General features: G+C 36.8%; 1 protein-coding gene across 1 annotated transcript in view; it reads right to left on the bottom strand.

Annotated features, from left to right (window-relative positions):
- LOC131036830 (DNA mismatch repair protein MSH7) overlaps positions 1-24,431 on the bottom strand; it is a 106,059-nt gene that overhangs the window by 60,212 nt on the left and 21,416 nt on the right. The window contains exons 7-9 of the mRNA XM_057968823.2: positions 20,428-20,562; positions 20,267-20,300; positions 20,099-20,146 (exon numbers count right to left, since the gene is read on the bottom strand). Of these exons, the coding sequence (XP_057824806.2) occupies positions 20,099-20,146; positions 20,267-20,300; positions 20,428-20,562 (217 nt within the window). The remainder of the gene's footprint in view (positions 1-20,098; positions 20,147-20,266; positions 20,301-20,427; positions 20,563-24,431) is intronic.

Raw genomic sequence — 24,431 nt, forward strand, 5'->3', positions numbered from 1 at the left:
ATACCACAAAGAGCTTATCCACGAGTAGAGAACCTACATACAAGAACCTTGGAGTTGCCTTGACTGATCCTTCAGCGAGATCTTCAGCATTTGGGAAACTTCGCTCAAGAGAGGATAAGGTACCTTTAGGTATTTTATTCTGTGTTCACATGTGCATGAAAACACATCAACAGAAGGTCATTTTTCAGATAATATATTACATGTGTGCTTTCTCTTAAGGCTTTGTAATCCCTATTGTTTGAGTGATTAAGCAAGGTTTTCAATTTCTTCCACCAAATAGTTTAGAATTTATTTTATGCTGTTAGATGAATGAAAGATCTGATAAGTATTGGTTTATGGTATATCTCCGCTCATACTTTTGGTGAATGGATGATTTTCATTCACTATGCAAAGTTAGTCTGAGCTTTCCTTTGTGCATGTTTAACTTCCAAATCATAAGCACGTCCTTTGAAGATTGCACCCACTTTGTGTAGTTGTCGTGAATGAAGCAAAGCAAAGTGTGGTTTATTGAGGTCATCAAACCAATACCATCTCTTGAATTCTTAGGAATAGATCCAAGCATAAGTCCCTCTGTGTATTACCAGCAAATCACAATGCCTATTGAGCTTATCCACACATCAAGACCTGACTAAAGAAATCTTGGAATCTCCATATGATCTTTTAGCAATCTTAGCATACGCGGTGATTTTTCAAGAGAGGATAAATTATCTTTGGGTACTTTATTCTGATGTTTGGTAGATGATAAAACAAACACCAACAAGTCCCCCATTGTGGCCCCACTGGTTCAAAGCTCCAATCAAAAGCAATCACTGATCAAAAAAATATAAAATTATTTTAAAAATGTATAAAAATACAAATGCAAGACATCACTTCAATGCATTACATGATTAATAATAATATTAACAATATAGAAAAATACAAATGCAAGACATCATTTCAATGCATTATATCTAATAATAATATCAATAAATATATGGTTTTTATTGATAATATATATACATTTACATAGCAAATTAATTAATTAAAAAGTTATATAATAAACTGAAGGTCTCAAAAGTGCAAGGAGTATATAAATTGATTAATTTATCTAAAACCAATTGCATTGCTCCTCAACTTCTTGTTTCTAAATATTTGTTGAAGGTGAAAAGAGCCAAATGGTCTTGCAATGTTATGCACAACCCTAACCTTTTCTCCATTGGATTGTTTTGTTAAGCTCTAGATCTATATCATCAACCAATGAGAAGGATTTGAAGATAACAGGTAGAGTGAACTTGTCGGAATTGTGATCCAACAATCCAAAGACGTGGTCATCATTAGAACTAGTAATGGCATTGCTCAACATGTTGACTACAATTTTAATACTGCCCTCCAATGTTGGGCGTTGACTTAATGTTGTCATGTTGAGCAAAACATAGTGTCAAGGCCACATGAACAACATTGTCTTTGTTGCCATCAATGGAAATGTTTTTTGGCCTTTGTTGGGGTTTGAAAACATACAAACCCTATGCATATCCAATTACAAACCAGGCTCAAATCAAGTACAAACCTTATAACTAGTGAACCCAATAACATAGTTGAGCATCATCATGAACCACATTTGCACACTTTAGTATAGTTACACATAAAATTCTATAACCCATATCTGAAGTACACTCGAGATCCTTCAATATATGTGTAGTAGCAACACTCCTGTTCTCCTTTTTTTTTAATGGATATAACCAAGTGCAACTTCCAACAACCATCTTCAATATGACCCTCCTTGTCACTATGCTTGCAAAATTGCTTTTCCCTACCATTAATTGTATTATCCCCTTTTCAAAATAGGATTTAATAATAAACAATAAAAATAAAATTATAAATATAAAGAATAAAATTAAAATAATTTAAGTATAGTTAAGACTAATGAATGGTCAAAAGGCATGAAATGAAAAGTTGCGACTCCCTCACACATAAGATATAAAAGGGAGAAGATAACTTTATTTGAAAGGAGGAGTAATTTGGAAATCAGAAGTGCAGATCAGATTGTGAAAGGTCAAGTCTTTTTCAAAGGGCAGAAATAATGAAGAGTTGCACTCTTTCAAAGGGTGCTAATGGGGAAAGGGTGTCCCTTGCCAAAGGGCATACATGAGGAAGAGGTGTGACCTCTCTCTCACATTGAGAGATATAAAGGAAAGGAATCAAAAGCCTCCAATGATATTACCATCAATCAGATCAGATCAGATCAGAACTGTTAATAAGTTACAGGCAGTACCATCCTTGTTCTTGGTGCTATGCATGGGGATGTGCTTAATATATGAAGCTTGATAGCGTTCTTATGCAGAATTTTATGGTAATATATATGACTGCAATATGTATGACAGTCATACTTAATTATATATATGTTCATAGTACAATGAGATATCAATATATTCACAGTCTAAGTATTTAATTGATTCTAATTCGTTTTCCCATAAGGAGAGGCATGGTGTTGTTAGGGAGAGGCAGAGTAAATCCATCCCAAATCGGGCAAGCCCCAAGGGTGAATGGACTGATGATCCTCAAATCTGGGCTGCATTATCTGCATTATGAGCCCGAAGGGTGAATGGACTGATGTTCCTGAAATCTGGGCTGCATTATGGGGGTGGTGTCATCATGACCTAGACAAGTAAATCCCCATCAAGGGTTGAGAATTAGAAGGGATTAAGATTAGAGCTTGAATAAGGACAATATCAGTTGTACTATGAGCAACCATAGTTATTTAATATGTATGTAGCATAATAAGTAGTAATGGATGTTGCTCTTTAGGAATTGGCAGCCTCTCGATAGGGGGCATTACATTAATAATGCCCTTCACAATGGTGTTAGCAAATTTAATGCCCTTAAACTTGTTTTTATCTTTGTTTGAATCATTTTGTTGTTGTTCTTCCTTCTTCCTATACGTATCCTTGAATGAAGTAAACTTACTATTATCCACTTTCAAATAATGGACCTACACACTAGCCTCATCAAGGTTTTGAGATATCGTTGTTAAAATAGCTTTAGTCCAAATAAGCCTCCAATATATTTCACAAGCACATCTCAATTCATAATATCCCTGCCAAGCTAGACCACCTTCTTATGGAATTTACTCATGTAGCTTGAGACACTTCGCTCTTATTGTTGATGTAAAAGTGTCATTGGATTACCCTATTCTCTTCATGGCATATTGGATAGAAATGTTTCTTCTATTACTCTCTGAAATCTTCCCATTTCAATATTGGAGGGGCATTCCTCATTTGCAAGTAAGTTGCATATACTTCAGACCACATTAATGCATGTTCAGATAGCTTTAAACAAACAAAAGAAATCTATTGTGGGAAATTTAGATTGTGCAAACTAATATAGATCTCCATTTGGTAGACCAATAATCCAATCTCTTTGCATTAACTTCCTCATTGAAAGGCTGAATCACTTAAATTGCTTCACTTTTGAATGCAAGATTGCTGCAATTGTTTACGATATAATCATGTTCACGAGACTCGTGTTCAAATGTAGTCTCAGCTGCCCTTCTTTTGCCTTAAGGATATCTTGAATGCCCAATTTTTGAGTTATGTCCTTTAGTACATTCCTAAACAAATCCACCTTTCCCATATGACAAGAAATCATAGCTACATCTAGCCCTAAAATTTGCAATCTTTTGTAATGTCATGTTGATGTGTGTTTTATGCACATAACATTTCAGAATAAAATTCCAAAGGTAATCTACCCTCTCTTGAACAAAATCACCTCAGATGCTAAGAATGAGATCAACTAAAATGATTCCAAGGATTCTACATGTCAGGTCTCGACGAGTGGGTAACTCAATGCTTGATGTGAATTGTTGTGTTCACTTGGGGACTTACGCAAATGCTTGGATTATTTTCTTCAATTATGAAGATGCGGAATAGGTGTACTGACAACTTAAGATTTATCAATATGGCTCTGGATTTACTTCTAACTAAAAATGGGCAAAAGGAATAGGGTTTAGGAAATCTATTCTAAGCCTAGGAATGTAGGAAATGATTGTTGGTATTTTGGTATGTTTGTCATTGATGTCAACACCTACTATCACTTATCAACTCTGGCACTTTGAAGAATTGGCAATGTTCACCGGCAAGCAAGTGACTTATGCACGGTCATCGGTATCTGGTACACCGCCAGGATATAATGTTCACCGGCTCCTGGAATGGCATGGAAAACACCTGGTTATATCGAAGACATCGTTTGGACACTTTGTCTTGGAGATTTGTTCAATGGCCTATTCGTATTTGCATATTTGTTGTTACCGGCAAATGCGTCCAGATCAGCACTGCACGCTATGGATATGTTTTATTAATGTTGTAATTGCATTGAGCCGACATGTTGAATCGGTTATAGCATCGAACATTGTTTTATTTGTAAAATGATTTTATTGTAATATCCTTTAGAGCCAACCTACTAAAATTGGTCTTAGGTTATGACATAAATGTAAGATCTAATGTGGAATACGAAAAGGAATTGTGTGAAGGTATATGCGAAAATAAGCAGAGCTATACACGCAGATATCATTTGAAGGTTGAAGGAGGGTTTTGTGAAGACAATCAGAACTACACCGGTACTAAATCCAGCATAGTAAGATGTTATTTTGAGGAGTACATCCTTATTGTATTTAACCATCCAATTGTAGTCAGTGTGACTCCCATTTGTGTTTGAGCAGTGAGCTCTAGGCGCTTGGCCTTTTTGCATGTGCAAACCCCATTTGTATACACATACCATCTGCAGTAGTATCATCTGATGTGGGTAAGGTTTCCCACCGTGGTTTTTCCCCTTACAGGGTTTCCACGTACAAATATTGGTGTTATTTGTTGTGGATGTTATTATCTTTCTATTTCATGCATTAATCTTTACCGGTACTGTAATTAACTGATAAAACTGTCTACCGGCATACAAGTCTGGTTTACCGGTATTAAGCATTAAAGTTGGTTAAGTTGTTTTGGTTTGAATTTATTTTGACAACTGATTCACCCCCCCCCCTCTCAATTGTCCCCGGGACCTAACAATGATGGACAGGTCTAGTGGAATCAAACCAGGCAAGGTCTCACAAACAGGTATTGACACAAGCTTAGTGCAATCGTTTAAGGTATACTTAAAGATTTTCAAACTATCACCATCAAACGTTGACACCATCCAAGTTGATGCTTGTCAAGGGACGAGTAAATAGTTGAAGTTAAACTTACACAAATTTCCAATTGACCACACAAGGCGCACTTACCAACGGCAAGAGGCTAGTGGTATGGATTAAGGATTCCACACAAAATATATTCAATAAATCTTTCACTCAATCTAACATACATGAAAATTAAATTCTAATCTAACTTTCTAATCTAACTTGGAGGAATTGAGAACCATGAATGCAAATACAACACTTGAAGAGCAAAATCACCAACAATTGAACAATGATTATGATTCAAATAGCTGCAGCATATACCAACAATTCTACAAAAACTCTCTCTTACAAATGAGAGACAAGGAGGTATATAGAGAGTCTCTTACAAAATGGATGGCCAAGATTGATCCAAGATCAACGACCAAGATCATGCCAACAAAACCCTAGAATTGCCCTAATTAGGGTTTACATCAAAAATGGAGCCACCAACATATGGCCCAATGAAAAGATACCTAATCATCAAATAGCGAATCTTCTAGAAGATTCCTCCTTGCATCTCTCTCTCTCCTAGCATACATGCTCAGCTAGGGGTAGCATTCATGACTCCTGAATTGTCCTTGCCCATTCCCGACTTCACATTTGCATATCAATCCTCTGTATGAAATGAACTGTGCAAGCAGGTATCTGTTGACGTGTATTTTATACACAATCATACACAGAATAAAATACCAATAGGCATCTTATCCTCTCTTGAGAAAATAGTCTATAACTGCTGAAGATCTGCAAAAAGGATCAGTTAGGTAGACTCCAAGGTTCTTTTAGTAGGGTCTCTACGTGTGGACAAGCTTTTTTAGTGGTATGATGTGATTTGCTGTTTCCTCCAAGGGGTCTTACGCATTCTAAAGCTCGAAGATTTTACTAAACTAAAAGGAACTTTCAAAAAATAGCAAAAAGATAGGGTTTAAAGAGGTCTAATCTAGCCTAACCCTATGAATGACTTAGTATGGACGAGATTTGGCAAGACTCAACCAACTTCAATTTTGCCATAAGATAACAACTCAATTGAAATTAGTGCGATCTTCTAAGGTAATATAATGGTATTCAATGCATCAAAGATCAAGGACACTACTACGAAGGTACATATCCAAGACACAATGATAATTGAAGATTAAGGACTCAAAGTGTTCTCCAGTTGACCACACAAGGCGTTCCTACAATCAGCAAGAAGCTAGTGGTTTGGATTACGAATCCTACCAAATATCAAATCTCACACTTAGTCTTTCAAATTAACAAACTACTTCGATTGAGCACGATTCAAGTGTATCAAACAACCATGAAGATAACTCAAGAAATTTGCAACAAAACACCATAACTTCAATATTTTATTGATTTCCAAGTCATCATGTACAACAATTGCTTGAATTTCTCTCTTCAAGACTCAATCTTGCTACAAAATAAAATTGCTTCTAACTCTAATCTCTCTTACATCAACTATTGACTATTATCTGACTATTACTCTATTATCTATTTTTCATTGAAATGAAAAATGGGGGTATAAATAGCATCCCCAGTTACAATGAAAGGTCCAGATTGAAAGTAAATCAACGGACAAGATCATGACACCTAAACCCTAATTAGGGTTTGTTACAAATGACCTCCTTTTTACTGAACAATATTAAATACATAGCCAAATATTAAATTCGGCACAAAAACCTAGGAGGTATCAACCAATGAGAAATAAGATGTCATGTCATCTGTAACAACCTTTCATCTAGAATCTTATTCCCTTTCCAATTCTCTTTCTTAGCATATGCAATGAATTTTGTCACGATTCCTTCGATTTCTGTGATTGGAATCTCGGGAAGATTCTTGATACTCTCTTCTAAGTGGATGACCTGATCGAATGCATCTAGAAGAGCTGCGTCCCAAGTAGGTTCAAGTTCCTTCGTTCTATCAATCAGGAGCATGGTGGCATACATCTGATCATACTGTTCATCTGTAACATCTGCGTCCTTGCGAAAGATGATCTTGATTCTATCCTCAAATTCTTGCATATCCACATCTGTCTCGACCTCGATCCTTCTGCAGAGAATGGTACGAAGTACCTCAAATACTCTGTCCTGGATCGGATTGATCACCTCCTCAACTTGACCACATCTAACACTGATGTCCTCGAAGAGAACACTCTTTGTATGGAGTAAGGTTGACCACTGAAATAAACTGTGAGAATCACCTTCCAAGATCCTCTCCTGCGCTAAAATTCTTCTGGATGTATGTCTTATTACTTTCAAGACAGGGATGATAACGTCCTTGGTATGGGCAAATGCAGCTACTGTTACCATCAATCTGTGGATTATCTCAAGAACTTGGATAGCCTGATGAATAATCTTCGTCATCCTTGTAACAAACTCTATGGCCACTGCATGAGATCTATCCATCCAACTACATGTACGCTGGACCAGGTTCCTGAATCTTTCTGCTTCATTGATCGATTGAAGGGGCAATGCCTGCACTGGTGATCTAACTGGATCCTGACGTCCCAAAGGTTCATTGATGTGACTGAAATATGTCCTCCATGCACTGACCTCTCTCTCAAGCTTTCTATTCTTTTCCACTTCTTCTCTAAGCTTGTCCTTCAATGCCTCAAATGTGTCGGTAGCATCATCCATTGTCTGCTCTGCTGTGGATGGTCCTAATTCAATAGTCTGTATATCATAATCCTCTGCTAGGATCTCACCCTCATATTTGTCTGCTGCCGGTGTAGCTATCTGCAGTTTTCTGGATCCAGTCTCATCTCGAATCATCTTGGACATCTTTGTAGCCTTCTTCTTCTCTGTTATCACATGTGAACGTCCAACAAGGCTCTCTAAATCAATTGCACTGTCCTCGTCCTCTACTACGATCACCTTGGTTAATCTTTCCTTCAACCAATCTGGAATATTCGATCTTGTCTCTTGAACTTGAATTCCTTTATGTACTATTTCTTCTTCTCTGGGAGGAGATGTCATTTCATTATCTTCATCTAAATCATAGTCTTGGAGAGATCCATCTGATGAAACATGTTGTGCCTGTCCTTCCTCCTGCCTGTCATTCTGTACCATTCTCCTTTGTGTTAGCACTTCAAATTATATTCATTTGGTAAAGCATCTTCCTTTGGACCTCTTCAAATCATCAAGTCGTCGAAATTTGACAAGGACAAGGCAAAATTTGGTTTGTAGCTCCGGTCCTTCACTGAGGGACAGGAGCGATTTTGCTCCTACAGGCCAAAATAACATGATTTTTCACATTTTAACACTTCACAAGGCAAAAACAAATCATTTCCAATGCCCAGGATCAAAAATCAAAAAAGTCAGAATTTAGTCAAAATATTCAATCGGACAAAAATTCACACTTCACTCTCAACACTTAGACAAATTTAAGCTCTGCATCAACATTCCAATTGAACATTAGACCATTCTGGCGAATTCATTGCATTCAAAATTTGCATCCTAGAAAAGGAAGCTCAAAAGCTCTCAAAAAACGACTGGATTTTGGCCTGAAAAGACAAAAATAAAAACCCTAAGGCTTGACCCTAAATCCAGACAACTAATTGACTGACAAAATCCTAAAAACGAAAGCGAAAACGAACGAAAAACAAGCAAAAGAGAGGGGGTCCCCATTTGCGATGGGGCGATGTGTGAAATGGTCACAACAGTATCCCAGGTATGAAGTCATGGCAAATGACTTGGACCGCCCTACATTCCTCAACAGGAAATCTAGATTGTCACTTATAATCTTGGACCAATTCACCAATGTCCCTCTACGACAATCCTGGATGAAATAGAACATCCATCCATCGAATATTGCACCCTGCGGCATTCCCATCACTCTGTTGAGTAAGAATATCAAGTCGCTATACTCCTCCTTGAAGTCTACGCACATGAGTGTCTTGGGAGCCTTGGAATGATTAGACCTAAGCTCTATCATCCACTCTTTATTTATCATATTCTTGCATGCACCCATCTTCTTCGTGCATCTATCTGTATATTCATCCTTGATCGCATCCTTCATGTTTTTTCCACGTGGAATCCTGAACACCTCAGCAATAACATCCTCAGCAAGGTAGGCAATAACAATGCCCTTAGGAGTTTTGATCATTCGCATGAGAGGATCATAACACCGTGCACACTCCAGAATGAGCTCAGTGCACTGTGTGGACTATGGAAATCCAGCGACATGAAAAATACCACTCTTCATAATGTTCGCATAGGCTGGGGAAGGAACCTGATTTCCGACTCCGAACATCTGTTGTCGCATCTGGTTCAGGTCTAGGAAAGGCATGTTCGTATCAGTGATCTCCTTCCATCTGGGCAAAATCTTGAGCTCTGGATAAAATCCAATCTCCAACATATTCTGTAGTTCTTTCCTTTCCTTAAATCCGGACTTTGACAGCGCACTTGTACGAAGCTTCAAGTTAGACTTAGGAAAATAAATAATGTTCTTGATAAAATTCTTGACTTTCTAGAGATTTTAGCTAATTAGAGCATAAAGTCATGAGAATAATCCACACTCTTGGTAGATTTTGACAATTAGATTCAAAATGTGACAACGTTAGGGCGTGGAAACCCTCTATGAAATTCATTAATACCTCCTTATACTTAGAAATTGTGCAAACTAAAGTGCAAAGGAGTATACCGGATCAATGATGACTAAGGAAAAGCGTGAAAGGTTGTGTTGTCACACAACGTATATCTGAGGACACCTTTCGCAGTCAATAATGGAGGTCTAAATCTGAAGACAACCTGCAACTAATAAATTAACTTCAAGCAACATGTTGCATTCCTTCAAAAATATGCACAAACTCGATAAAAATCAGTCTTGACGAGGAAAATAATTAATTTTGGAAACATAGTTATGGCTGGTAAAAGATAAATTTCTGAAGACAAACAGCCATTAACACAGTTGCAGACCTTGAGACAGCCCTCTAGTGGTCTGAAAATGATCCCAAAATGCCTCCAAATACTCTCCAAATGTAAATCGCTAAAGTCACAGCTGGCTGGGCAAAAATGTTAAGTCTGAAAATTGAGTGTGCAGCCAACAATGGAGGTCTAAATCTGACGCAAACTCAGATCTGAAGCAAATGACAGCAAAGGGAGGCAAAGGTGGCATCAAACATGCATGGAATTCACCAAAGTAAGCTCCCAGCACGTGCAAAATAAAAATCAAACATTCCCAACTATGGCGCCATTTTAAAATTCTGAAAATGTCTTCAATGTAGCTCGGATCTGCAACAATGGAGGTCTGGAACAGCACGCAGCAATGGAGAATAAAATCGCCAAAGCTCTCAAACACTAAAAATCGCCATCTTCTACCAAAAATCGCCAAACTTGGAAAAATCGAAAAAATCTGAAAATGGTCTTCAATGGCAGCAAGGGAATGGATAGCCAAGCTGGAAAAAATGGAAGAGAAAAGAATTTTCAACCCAACACTTCAATTCAGCACTTTGCCAAAATTCGCCAATAAGAGAGAAAAATTGCCTTTCATGGAGACACCTAGCAGATTTAATAATAAAATATTGATATAGACTCCTCTCTTATACTTGCTTTTGCCTCACAATTTCACCACACAAGCAATGTGGGATAAAACATTTGCTTATATACTTGTTTGGTAAAACTAACTTGCTTCTAGAAGGTTAAAAATATTAAATGCTTATTGCAAGTTATTTAATTTTTGCTTTTAAAATTTTAAATAATCATTATCATCATTTAAAAACAATTAAAATGGGGCTCACTTATTAAATATTTAAATTTTAAAACGTCAAAATAATCCCCACAAGAGAAAATCGACCTTAGCTTGGATAAAAATCCATGCAAAATTTCATCAAAATGCATACAAAACAGGTCAGGGGAAAATCGATGGGGGTATGAATAAGGAATCTGTTAGGTTCTGGAGACAACAGAGAGGGGGGGGTGGATCAGTTGTCAAAATAATTTCAAAACAAAACAACTTAACCAACTTACTGCTTAATACCGGTGAACCAATCTTTTATACCGGTGAACAGTTTTATCAGATAATTGCAATACCGGTAAAGATTAATGCATGAAACAAAAGGACAAAGTCATCCACAACACATAACACCAATATTTGTACGTGGAAACCCTGTAAGGGGAAAAACCGCGGTGGGAAACCTTACCCACAATCAGATGATACTACTGCAGATGGTAAGTGTATATAAATGGGGTCTGCACATGCAGAAAGGCCAAGCGCCTAGAGCTCACTGCTCAAACACAAAATAGGAGTCACACTGACTACAATTGGATGGTTAAATCCAATAAGGATGTACTGCTCAAAATAGCATCTTCATATGCTGGATTCAGTACCGGTGTAGTTCCGATATGCTTTCACAAAAACCTTGCTTCACCTTCAAATGATGTCTGCGTGTATAGCTTTGCTTAATCTCACATATACCTTCACACAATCCTTCTTCGTATTTTCACCACTGATCTTACAAATAAGATCTTACATTTATATCATAACCTAGGACCAATTTTAGTAGGTCGGCTCTACAAGATATTGCAATAAAATCAATTTACAAATAAAATAATGTCCGATGCAATAACCGATTCAACATGTCGGCTTAATGCATTTACAACAAGATAAACTGGACCTATTTGCCGATAACAGCAAATATGCAATTACGAATATACCAATAAACAAATCTCCAAGACAAGGTGTCCACACGATGTCTTTGACATAACCAAATGTTTTCCATGCCCTTCCAAGTGTTGGTGATCATTATATCCTACCGGTGTACCAGATACCGGTGACTATGCATAAGTCATTTGCTTGCCGATGAATGTTGTTGATTCTCCAAAGTGCTAGAGTTGATAAGGTTTAGTAGGTGTTGACATCAATAACAAAACCATACCAAAATACCAACAGAATCCACGCTCCAAATTCACTTCATTTGCGAAAAAATACTCCCTGGTGGAATTTCGACCTCAGTCTGAATGAAAATCCGGACTCAAAACTCATTAAAATGCTCTCAGTGGAAAATCGACTTGGGTATGGACTGAGAGTCTGCACAAATATCCACACTAACTTGTCACAAAACAACCTGGTGGAAAATCGACCCAGGCATAGAATCATCCTTAACTTCATCCGCACTATAGTCCGCACTCCAGTCCGCACTCCTAATGGAAAATCGATGGCAGTCTGGAAAAATCCTGACACTTAGCCAAATTTTAGCTCTTCCAGGGGAAAAACAACCCAGGCATGGATAAACAATGGTGGAAAATCATAGCCAGTATGGATTTCAAGGGAAACCCATGTGTAGTGTGGATTTTGAGTGGGGGAAAAGGGTGGGTAGTCTGGAATATGAGGGGAAAAGCACCTCTAGCATGGAATTTGACCTTTTAACCCTTGGAATATGGATTTCACTTAGGAATTTGACATTTTAACCACTCAAAATCACTTAGAAACTTCAAAATTAGACTGGACTTAGGCAAATTTTCCAAAAAATTGAGCGAAACACTAGGAAAGTATCGGAATAAAGTGTGAAATCAACTTAAATAATACTTTAGGAGCGAGAAAACAACTCCAAAAGGTTTGGGAATACCTGGGCACTTTAAAATCATCAATGCACGTGTTTAAAAACACGTTAATGCTCAAAAAGGTTAACACTTAGACAAAAATTAGGATCATTAAAATTCCAACGTTAGCAACTTGATCCTAACACTTCAAAAAAGTCTAAACGGCACTATGCATGATCAAAACTCCGAGACTCGAGCACGGGAAACGCAAAATTGCCCACTAAGCAGCCAAAACCCTAACCTAACAACACAGAAAGCAAGAAAAGAGGGGGTCCCCGTTAGCAATGGGGCAATGTGTGAAAAGGTCACAACATGTCCCTTTCTAATGAGATTTAATAATAAATTAAAATATTAAAAAATAAATAAATATAATTATTTTTATAACCTTATTAGTAATAAAATAGAATTAATAAATATACTCAAATGAAAGATTGGTATTAATTGGTGCAAGATGAATATTGATTGGTGCATAATTTCCTTGAGTTGCCAGCTGTACACTTTCATAAGGAAACCCTCATACTAAAGGAGACAATTTCTGACGTACGAAGCTGTCTTGTCTGACTTTATTATATCTTACTAGGCCTAGCTACCGTATATTCTCTCAAAAGAAAATATATTATTACAAACCTTATTTGGATTGCAGCCCCTTAAAAGAATATCGCAAGCAATTCTGATAAGGAGATCCTCTGGAATAATTTGAGGCATAGGCAATTTTCATTACATTCTGGGAAAGACAGGATAATATGGGCGGGTAGCTCGTCTGGCATTTACAAAGCCAAAGAAGGATACTCACTTTTAAAACTCAGTCGAGCTGCAACCTATCCTAATATACCGATTAGCCTATGCTGGAATAACATTGGTCTTCCTAAAGCTGGTATCTTCTCATGGGCAGCTTTCCAAAAAAGAATTCTTACCTCAGACTGGTTCTCAAAATTAGGTTTCCTGGGTCCTTCGAGATGTCCTCTCTACGAATCTGAGGAAGAAAATGCGGATCACCTGCTTCTCAATTGCAGTTTCAGTCAGAGATGTTGGGATTGGCTCTGCTCAAGCCTTGGATGGCTGACGCCGAGACCTAGGGACATTTCAGAATGGCTGCTTAGTTGGCAACCTCCTCACACAAAGGATATATACCACTCAGTGTGGTTAATTTCCCCGGCAATCCTCATTTGGGAAATATGGAAGGAGAGAAACAGGCGGATCTTCAAAGAATCAAAATTGAGGGTAGAATCCCTTCTAAATAAGATCGAAGCAACAATTGTGGAAAAAATCAATAATAAACTTAGATATACACAGGAAAAGTCCATTAGCTTATCCAGATGGGATGAGGTCCTTCGATCTAAATGGTTGGGTCTGATAATTCCCCCGTTTATTGGGAAAGGTGGGAAACAGGCTGAGATGGATAGGAAGCTAACAAAATGGGCACCTCCCAGAAAGGGCTAGGCTAAGCTTCACTTTGATGGCGCGTCCCGTGGGAACCCGGGTGTAGCAGGCATTGGGTGTGCTATCCATCAAGACAACGGTGATCTTATAGCTAGCATAAATAAGCCCATAGGTGTGGCTTCCAATAACATGGCTGAGTTTTTAGCATTGCGGGAGGGTCTGATTATAGCTAAATCACTCAAGATTAAATATCTGGAAATTGAAGGTGATTCGTCATTAACTATAAATGCAGTCAGAACTAGGGAAGTTACTAACTGGAGATTGAAATCGGAATTAAAAAGTATTCTGGATCTGATCAAATATTTTGAGGAAACTTCGGTTAAGCATATCTATCGGGAAGGTAACTCTCTAGCTGACAAGTTAGCTAATCTAGGGGCAGATGGTAACTCGTCAGTCTTTAGGAAGGATACTCCCTGGGATTAATACTTTGGCGCTGACCATGTCAACATCTCACTTCACTCCTCTCCAAGTCCTCTCCTTGGCCCTCTTGTATATATCCTAGGAAATGCGGTCAGGGTATCCTTATTACAGCATATTTGTAGTCTAAGCTTCAGACAAATATTTATTGGTATATATACAGATATATATATATATGATCACATATATATATATGTATATATTTGTAGACTCATATTAATACAAATATATACATATATATATATCCATATATATAGATACATGTATATATATACAATCATATTGATAAACATATATATACATACTCATATATATACATATATATGTGTATGTGTGTGGGTGTAAATAGATACTCATTCACTTACACTCTCACATATATACATATATATAAATTCAGATATTATATATATATGAGTTTGTGTATACATGTACAAAAACTAACTCATATAAGCTAGTATCATTCTCTCCTCACCTGAAAAGGGGTATTTCGGGAGTATTGCAAGGTGTTTGGTTGTTATCGGTTATTCTTGTTCTGGCACATGCTGGTCTCCCCTCCAATGCATGTTAACTGTGTTTAGAACGCCCTGGGCAGCGTGGGTATTGTCTGCTTTGGCAGATTTGATGACTTTTATGACAATTATTGAGTCTGCCGTGCCAGGTGTATTCAAGCTATGGATTTCTAGATCTTTATTGTCTGACATTCTTGATTCTTTGCACCGGCTGATAGTCCTGTGTTATATCGGGGACAGTTAGAACTGGTTGCTGTTGCATGTATAATGGTAAAGCAGTGGTATGGGACTTTTCTTGGTTTTAGTTATCAGTGATGTTGCATATATTTGAATATATATACAATCTAACAAATATATATATATATATATATATATATATATATATATATATATATATATATATATGTGTGTGTATGTGGGTGGGTGTAAATAGATATTCATACTATTACACACACACAAATATACATATATATATATACAGATATTATATATATATATGAGTTTGTGTATATATGCTCAAAAACTAACTCAGCGATATCCTTATTCAAACCTTCACATATGCACGCATCATCCTCTCCTCTCCTGTCCCTGTTTGTGGGTAAAGGGGTGTTTCAGGAGTATTGAAAGGAGTTTGGTTGGTGCCGGTTATTCATGTTTTGGCACATGCAGGTTTACACTCCACTGCAGGGTATCTGTGTTTAGTATGCTCTGGGCAGCTCGGGTGTAGTCTTCAATTTGGTAGATATGATATCTTCTTATGACAATTGGTGTCTGCCAGGCTATGTGTATTCATGCTAAGGATTCTGGCTTTGTTTTTTGATATTATTGATTCATTGCTTCGGTTGTGATTGATATTTGCCCTGTTTTTTATTTTGGGGACAGATTGCACTAGCTCTTGGTGCAGTTTTAGTGGTATAAGCTGTGGTATTGGACTTTTCTATATCGGGTGGGGTTCACTCAGGTCTTTACTATCTTCTGCGAATTAATGGAATGGTTTTCTTTTATTGGTTTTGTGAAGGGCAGTTGTGATCAGCCCAGTCTCAATCATTGTTTCAGATCTGTAGTAGGTCCTATTGCCTCTGTACAGATCCTTTGTTATTTTGGTTGTTTTACTCCTATATCCAGACATATTTTTCACTGTGAACTTTTGTTTAGAATCATGATCCTGGCAGACTCCATGATAATCTCGCATATTGACATTTATATGTGCATACATAGGCATATGAATTTATTTTTGCTATGGAGTATCAGATGTATGCTGTGTTAAAAGTGATTAAGAAATGGACCCTTTCCATTAGTGTAGGCAGAATTGTAGCCTGGATAATCTCTTAAATTGAACCCTAAAAGGTGAAAATGGTTTCAAGCTAAGGGTTATCCAGGCTACAATCCTCTTACATAAAATAGAAAAGATGATATTATTCATTGAAGGATTTTTTCATATTATCATGTTTACTATGCTACTAATAGTTTGGCAAAGTATGTTGCAATAAGGTTTTTGCAGATGCGGGATTCAGGTCCTAAAGTTAAAGCTCGGAGTATTAGTGGTTTCTCCTTTTTTGTGAAGACGGGTACATCCAGAGAGTGGTGCGAGATTTTATGCACAAAAAGAAACTTAAAATGTCTTATTAAGACAGTCATCTCCCTCAGATGAGGAATTGTAAAAAATTTTCAGTTGTTCTGATATCTGATCCCTTAAGGGATCTGGGCTAGACCGGAGGTTTTCTTAGCTCCATTCTTTCCTACCGGTGCCCACACTGAATGGAGTTGTAAAAAATTTCACAAAAGAAATAAAATGCGGCTTCGGCCTTTTATTGATCAAAAAAAAAAAACATAAAGGTGCCAAAATAATAAAGGCATTTAAAATTAATTTAAATTAATTTAAATTAAATAATTAACAGCAATTAGTAAAGAAAAGATGTAACTCTTGCAAAGGGCAGAAATGTTGAAGGGGTGTGTCTCCTTCAAGAATAAAGATATAAAAGGGAAATGGAACTAAATTATAAGAGGCATCCATGGGATATCTACCCAACTAAGAGCAGAGTAAGATCAGAAAATAAATTAAGAAATCTGAGTTTATATTCAGGAAAGATGTCCACAATGGATCGGCCAATGAAAAGAAGAAACATTTTGCAGAATTAAGGGAGATCTAAGGCAGACCTAGAAGAGAATAAGGGGTCAGATCAGAAATTCAAATGCAATCTGCATAAACCGAATAAGAGCTGACTTGGCATTAAGCTGATTAATGATGCATTGCTGTTTATGACCATCCCTGCTCATTACTGATTACTGAAATGCTACAGTTGGTTTATTCTGAGTGTTCCCAGCCATGATAGAGAGAGAAGGAATTGCAAGTAGAGGAAAACAATGTTGGGGTCACCCTCCAGGTATGCCACCTCATGGTATATTTGGGAGTCCCATGAGGCCAATGGGGTACAAGGGTCTGCCTTTGGGCTTCGAGAGGTTGAGCTTTCAGGGCACCCTATTGCAAACACCTCCATACTCTCTATCATAGTCCATGAATGCATTAGGAATGCTCAATCAGAAGTGGCAACATTGAGGAAAACGGTGATAGGATACCTCACTACGCATCCCACCTCATATGGATGGCACGGGCCACATGAGGCCAAGGGGGATAAGGTCCGCCCTTGTGCCTAGGGTAGAGGGTCTCTAGGGCACCCCACTTGGCCATCCTAACTTAGCTTCCCTATGATTTGAAACTTCTCAAAATATTCGAGCAATCTTGTGACTAGATCTCTACATTAATGTTTATACTTTACTTTCTGATTAAGGAAATATGGTTATGAAATGATCCCTAACTTGTTGCAAGGTCTCAACTGGAGTAAAAGGTACCTGTAAACCCTGCCTTGTTTCAATTAAGAATTGTGATCTAGGGCAGAATTTGGGCATTTACTATTTGGGTATAATTTGGGGACATTACATCTGTCCTCTATCTCATCCATGTCCCTTTCACCATCATGTGCCATTCTTCTTGAGCTTGATTCCGACTTCATGTACCAATTTTGAGCTCAAAATCTCTTGAACCATTGCTACCACTAGACAGTGTAGTGAGTGTAACACTAAAAACCCACCAAAAGTGTGGTTAAAACCAGCCTACAAGTGGTTCACTTTCAATCTTGCTCTAATACCAATTTGAGTCACAAACCACCTCTAATAATCTCAAACAGTTTGCCAATTATAAATTCCAAATATTTGACAACTCAAAAAAACTCCATTTATATGTAGTTAAATTTTACAATCCTTAGGAACATTGAGCATCCTAAAACAAGCATTTAATCAACATAAGAAGACAAAGGAAAGCATGAAAATAGAGCAACATAGTCTAGATTCTAGACAATGACCAAATGCAAAAATTTGATCTGAACAAATCCTAGAAGGGGATAGTACAACTCCTCAACAAGCTACATGAAGCAAAAATATCCATCTACACACTACTTTGCTCCATACCCTACTACTAGAAAGACTTAGAATGCATATATCCACTACCAATGCAAGTAATCAAGAGCGTCATCCTCAATGAAGGCTTGAAAACATGCTTAAGTAGATGCTCAAACATCCCACCAAGCTGGAAGCACAAATTACAAAGTTTGGAAATGTAAACAAACGACCAGAACCTTTCAAATTTCATGCCAAACATGCACAAAATGAGTTTGCCAATTCTCAAACAGTAGTTTGACCTTTGCTAATGAGTTTTTGGGGCTAATCACACATGTTTGTCGCCTATGGAAGTGACAAACTCATTAAAAGTGAGCAAAAAACATCAGTTTTTGGAGCTACACACAAGCTTATCTTCTTCCCCAAGATGCTCTAGATCACCATAAGTCTTCAGCAATCCTACATATGTGTCCTCAACATGCCAAATTGATGAAAACTAACTCTCCCACATGAAAGAACAACTTGATTGAACTCTTTTGACTGAAATGAAGAAAAACAGCCTCTTACTCATAAATGACAACCAGTTTACAGATCAAATCTGCCCAATATATTTTATCATTTTCCTAGATGATGAGGTTCTTGAGAAAAACCAAAGCCAATAGCTTATGAGCAATTTAACAATCATGCAAGCAAATGACAAAATACAACATCTATTTAAACATAGAAAAGTTCTACTATAACATTTCTTATCAATGCTATATGATGCAATCAATAGAGCAAGCAATACAAAACTAAAATTAAATGTCAAATAGTTTGTGATCAATCAATTAGTTACTTCTCTAAGAATAAAATGAATAACTATTTATTTTGAAACAGATGTTGATCAACAATTCAATTGGCTGTAATCAATCAATTAGCTACTTCTCCAAGAACGGAAGGTATAACTGTTTATTTTGAAACAGATGCTGATTGACCAATTCAAGACTTTTGGAGACACAACTCTAGAGAAATTTGCTTCAACTACAAGAAAGTGTTCTACCAAGTCAACACTCCTGCATTAACAAATGGCAGCAGCCATATCTGTGTGTGTAACAAAGAATTCAAATGCCAAGATAGTCTTCAAATGGCAACAACCATAAATGTGGACAACAAAGAATAGAGAAGCCAATATAGTCATTAGCTAGAATAGACAGACAAAAAAAGAAAAAATCATATAAACAGTACTTCTAACCATTGTAGACTAAGATATTAGCTACAATCCTCATAGCCTAAGATATTTGTCCAACCAAATTCTGCATGGACACCCCAAAACATTGGTTCATAAGATATGGATAACTAGACACAAATTTAGATTAATCAAAAGCCCTCTAAAAGCCAAAAATTAGTGCTACAAATTTTCATTTCCCTCATTAATTTATCATCACGCTAGTTTTTCATCACCTGTAACATTTTTTAGAAGATCTTATTCATCATATTAATACTTCTTTTTTGTCTTTTGAATTGCATGAAGATTTGATAATACTTTGGCAAATGAAGTCATCTTTACTACATCACAAAGGAAAATGGTAAATTTACAACATTACAATTATCCACAAATTAGGCAAATACATTACTCTTTAGAATACCTAAACTTGTGTACTTTTTTAGTGCCTTTTGAGTCTCTTTGGAGAGTCCTGCAACAAGCATTAAAGAATTCCTTCAAATGATTTGTGCCAATAATTTTAAAATTAACTAGCATGCCATACTCTGTTTTGGAAACAAACAAGCAACCAAAGATAAAGAAATAAGTGTACCTCCAATCTCATATAGTAGCTCCCGAGGAGATACCTAGATTAAAAACAACAATTCAATATTTCAAGCTCAACAATATGCCTATTAAAAAGTAAATGTATAGTGAATAATTTACTGCAAAAAATGATCAAGCAAGAAAGCAAAGAAGAATTATAATACCCACTTGCATAAGCAAAGCTCCTAAAGCAGAACGAGACGAATCATCAGACATTGAACCAACAAAGAATTGACAAGCTGCAGCATCAACAAAGGCAAAACCAAATGCCACTGAACAATCATTTGCCCTATCAAACGTTTCCTGGATGTATGACCACAAAAACAATAGTAAAAAGTTAAAAGATGCAAAACTATTCCTTTCCAAGAAGGATTAATAATTTTAGCATATATTTAACTTGGAAACCTTGAATTATATATAATTACAAACAATTCAAGCCAATGTGTTTTAAAACGATTATAAAAATTTCAATGTAATTGCCTAAGGTCTAAAAGGACAAGTCTAGAGGAAACCTAAGAATGTTTGGGACAAACTTGTTTTACCAAAGATATCACAATTTATTGATGCAATCACGAAACGAGGGTCCAAAGGAAGGATTGACCAACTGTGCAACCAAGAGTTAACATGGTAAAATTATCATAGAACAAAAAAGGAACTTCTCATTGATTCAATATAACATAATGATTGAACATGCCCATTCACATGGTACAAGAAAATTACTAATTGGCTCACAAGTTGCCATAGGCTTATTACAAGCTTACATGCAAAATGTGAAACTCAAATTTAAAACTCAAACATCAAGCTCCAACTAGTTGACTAACTTTCTAACCGACTAGGAACTAAGAACTAAAACTCTTCTAACTACTTTTCCATGAACGCAAGAGGTGTTTACCATTGAAACGAACCTCGAACTTGATGTGGACTCGGCAATGGTGACTCAACTAGAGGCTCAACAAAAAAACTCGACGCAGACATGACAAAGACTCGACAAGTGAAAAACACCAGAAATTTAGAGATTTTTAAGGATTTAAAACTTGTTTCATACACCCTTTACTAAATAAACCTTAAAGATACAATAACATCATCAAGTTGAATCTACTTTGATCACATACACAAGTATACATTGATCACATAAGTATAAATGCAAATTATAGTTGAAGGAAATAGCATACTTAGATAAATAAATATTGTCAAATGTATACAATACTCATTGAATATGAAATCCATGACATCAAATGTTCCAAACAAATATTAAAACAATAACTAGAAGTCTATGGATCAAAGGAGTTTGCATCCCTCCTATGAAGGCATCTAAGGTAAGTCCCACTAACTAGTAAGTGTTTGGGAGTGGAGGCACTAATGGGTTTGAGGGGTAGTAATGATAAGCTGCACAAGGTGTTAGATGTGAAAAAAACCCAACAATAGAAGCTTCCCTGCAGGCCGAAAGTGGGGGTTTGGAGGCTATACACCCTGAAAAAAAAAATTTAGAGAAAAATGTCAAGAAATGTCTATTTTTGTCATTTTTTGAGATTTAAAAAAAAAAAATGAGTCCAGTCAAGTCCGAGCATCAAGACTCACCTAGTCTGGGCGAAGTCCGCAAATCCCAAGACTCACCAAAACATGCCCAAGATTCAGACTAGCCTGAGTTCAAGCCCCTAGGACTCACCCAAGGTCACCCAGCTCGAGACTCGCCGAGTCCTAGCAAGTTTTGGCGAGTCACAAAACTCTAGTGTTTACATATCAGCTCCAAGCTTTAAGAACGATTCATGTCGGCCACAAGGTGACTCAAAACTCAATGTTCTCTTAAATGTGTAGGTAGGCCTAAATCCAACAGTGAAGCTCTAAGAGTTAATGAAATTCATTGTGGTTTCATTTGAACGTTACCCTAGTCCCATACTACTTTGTACTATGTTAAAATAGATGTCGCAACGTTCAAAAAGGTTTTGCAAATGCTTGACGAACTTTGTGTTGACTACTCTGCACCGCAATCTTTTGGTGATAGTAACATTTTGAAAACCGATCTAAAGCCGCTAAAATTTGGATATGTTGTAAATGAGACATTATGAAACTTTGATTATCTATCACAAGCCAAATTGAGGTTATGTTGTGAAATACGATAGGGTTCACTAGGATGCCCCTACATCAAATACCTAAGGTTATTTGAAAAGTGAGTCCCACAATTTGATGATTTTGAAGAAAATCCAAGCTCTTCCACCTCCTCTAGTGAAATCCATGATGATCATCCATTGGTCTTCCTTTCCACTTAACTAGGTATTCCACAGACAATCTATTACTAGTGTTGCGCCCAATTTTGCTATCCAATATTTGTTCTATTTGTTCTTGTGGTTGCTGCAGTAATTGTTCCTTGAAAGAAACTTTTGTGTTGTCATCACTTGATTGTCCTTCATGATACTAATTAAGATTTGCGATGTTGAATATAGGTGATATACCTATTGCTTCCGATAACTCAACCTTGTAGGCCTTCCCTAAATCAATTTTTCTAAGAATCTTACATAGACCAAACTTCCTCATCTTTATCTTATTTTATGTGGCTAGTAGAAAACTTTATTTTCTAAGATACACCATGACTTCACCCTCAACTACAAATTCTTTGTGTCTCCTCTTTTCATTTGCTTGACTCTTTATTTGTTGTTCATTGTCTCCTAGTGTTCCCCAACCTGATTGTGCATTGTTTTCATGTTCATGCAAATTCCTTTGCTTCACCACTCCTTTTTTCTTCTTTGATGATGTCTGACTTCGCTACTCCTCTAGGATGCAACCCAATTACTATCTCGAATTATGTCTTCCATGTACTTCTATTCATTGAGTTGTTCTAGGCGAACTGTACTTGCGGTCGAATTAAACCCCAATTTCCTATCTTATCTCTTACTAAAAATCTCAACAAGTTGCCCAAACTCCTATTTACTAACTCTACTTGTCCTTCAATCTATAGATGAAATGTTGAACTGTATTTGAGGTCTATCATCTTCTTCCATAATGTCCTCCGCAAATATCTTGTGAACTTGGTGTCTCTATTTGAAATAATGCTTCACAATGATCCATGCAATCTCAAAATCTCCCTAAAAAATAGTAGACAACATGCACAACATCAAGTGTTCTCTTACAAGGAATGAAATGCACAATTTTACAAAATCGATCAACTACAACAAATATGGAGTCATGTCCTCTTTGTCTTTGGAAATACCAATATGAAATCCATGCTTCTATCTTCTCAAGATCTCTCAGGTACTATCAAAGGCTAATATAATCTTGTGTTCTAAGTACTCCCTTTTGCCAAGTACTTGGCAAATTTTGCACTCTTGAACAAATTTTGTACGTCCTTGTATATTTGACACCAGAAGTAATGCTAACTTAACAAGGACATTATCTTTGTGGATGCCAAAGTTCCTACTAATTCACCATGTTTCTCCTTAATTGAATTCATCGGCATTGAACTCCTAGGAATGCATAGTTGGTTTTCCTTAAATAATATATCATCTTGGATGAAATAATCTAGCCACTTACTTTTATCTCTCAACACTAGTTGTCTACTTGCTTTCCAAGCTTACACAAAATTTAGATCAGCCTCATACAAGTGTTTCAACTCTTCAAATCCCATTATTTTATCTTCATCTTTATCAACAAGTTTCTTCTTCTACTCAATGTGTCTACTACCTGGTTTGATATTCTACCTCATGTGTCTTTGATTCAATTTTACTTGACTATTCAAGTATTGTAGGGCTTGAAGCTCAATATATAGCACAAAATCCTTCACCAATAAATAATGCCTCCACTTCTTCAAGGCTTGAATTATGGCATAGAGCTCCTGATCATTGATTGTGTAACTCTTTCTTGCATAATTAGACTTCTCACTAAAATATGCTATTGCCCTCCCCTCTTGACTCGACACTACTCCTATTGCACTCCATTAGCATCACAATCAACCTGAAATACCTAATCAAAATTAGGCAAGGCCAACAATTCAAAACTCTTAATGTCCACTTGATTTCCTTTTGATCTCCCCCCATTGTTTTGTCATTGGTGAGTAGATAGCATTGAAACTCCTAATGAACTTCCTATAGAAACTTGCCAATACATGAAAAGATCTCACCTCTGGGTGTATCTTCAATCCTTTACAAAAAGGACAAACCTCAAATAGACTAATTTTGTCT

Source organism: Cryptomeria japonica, chromosome 3, assembly GCF_030272615.1.
Source record: "Cryptomeria japonica chromosome 3, Sugi_1.0, whole genome shotgun sequence".
Classification (NCBI taxonomy): domain Eukaryota; kingdom Viridiplantae; phylum Streptophyta; class Pinopsida; order Cupressales; family Cupressaceae; genus Cryptomeria; species Cryptomeria japonica.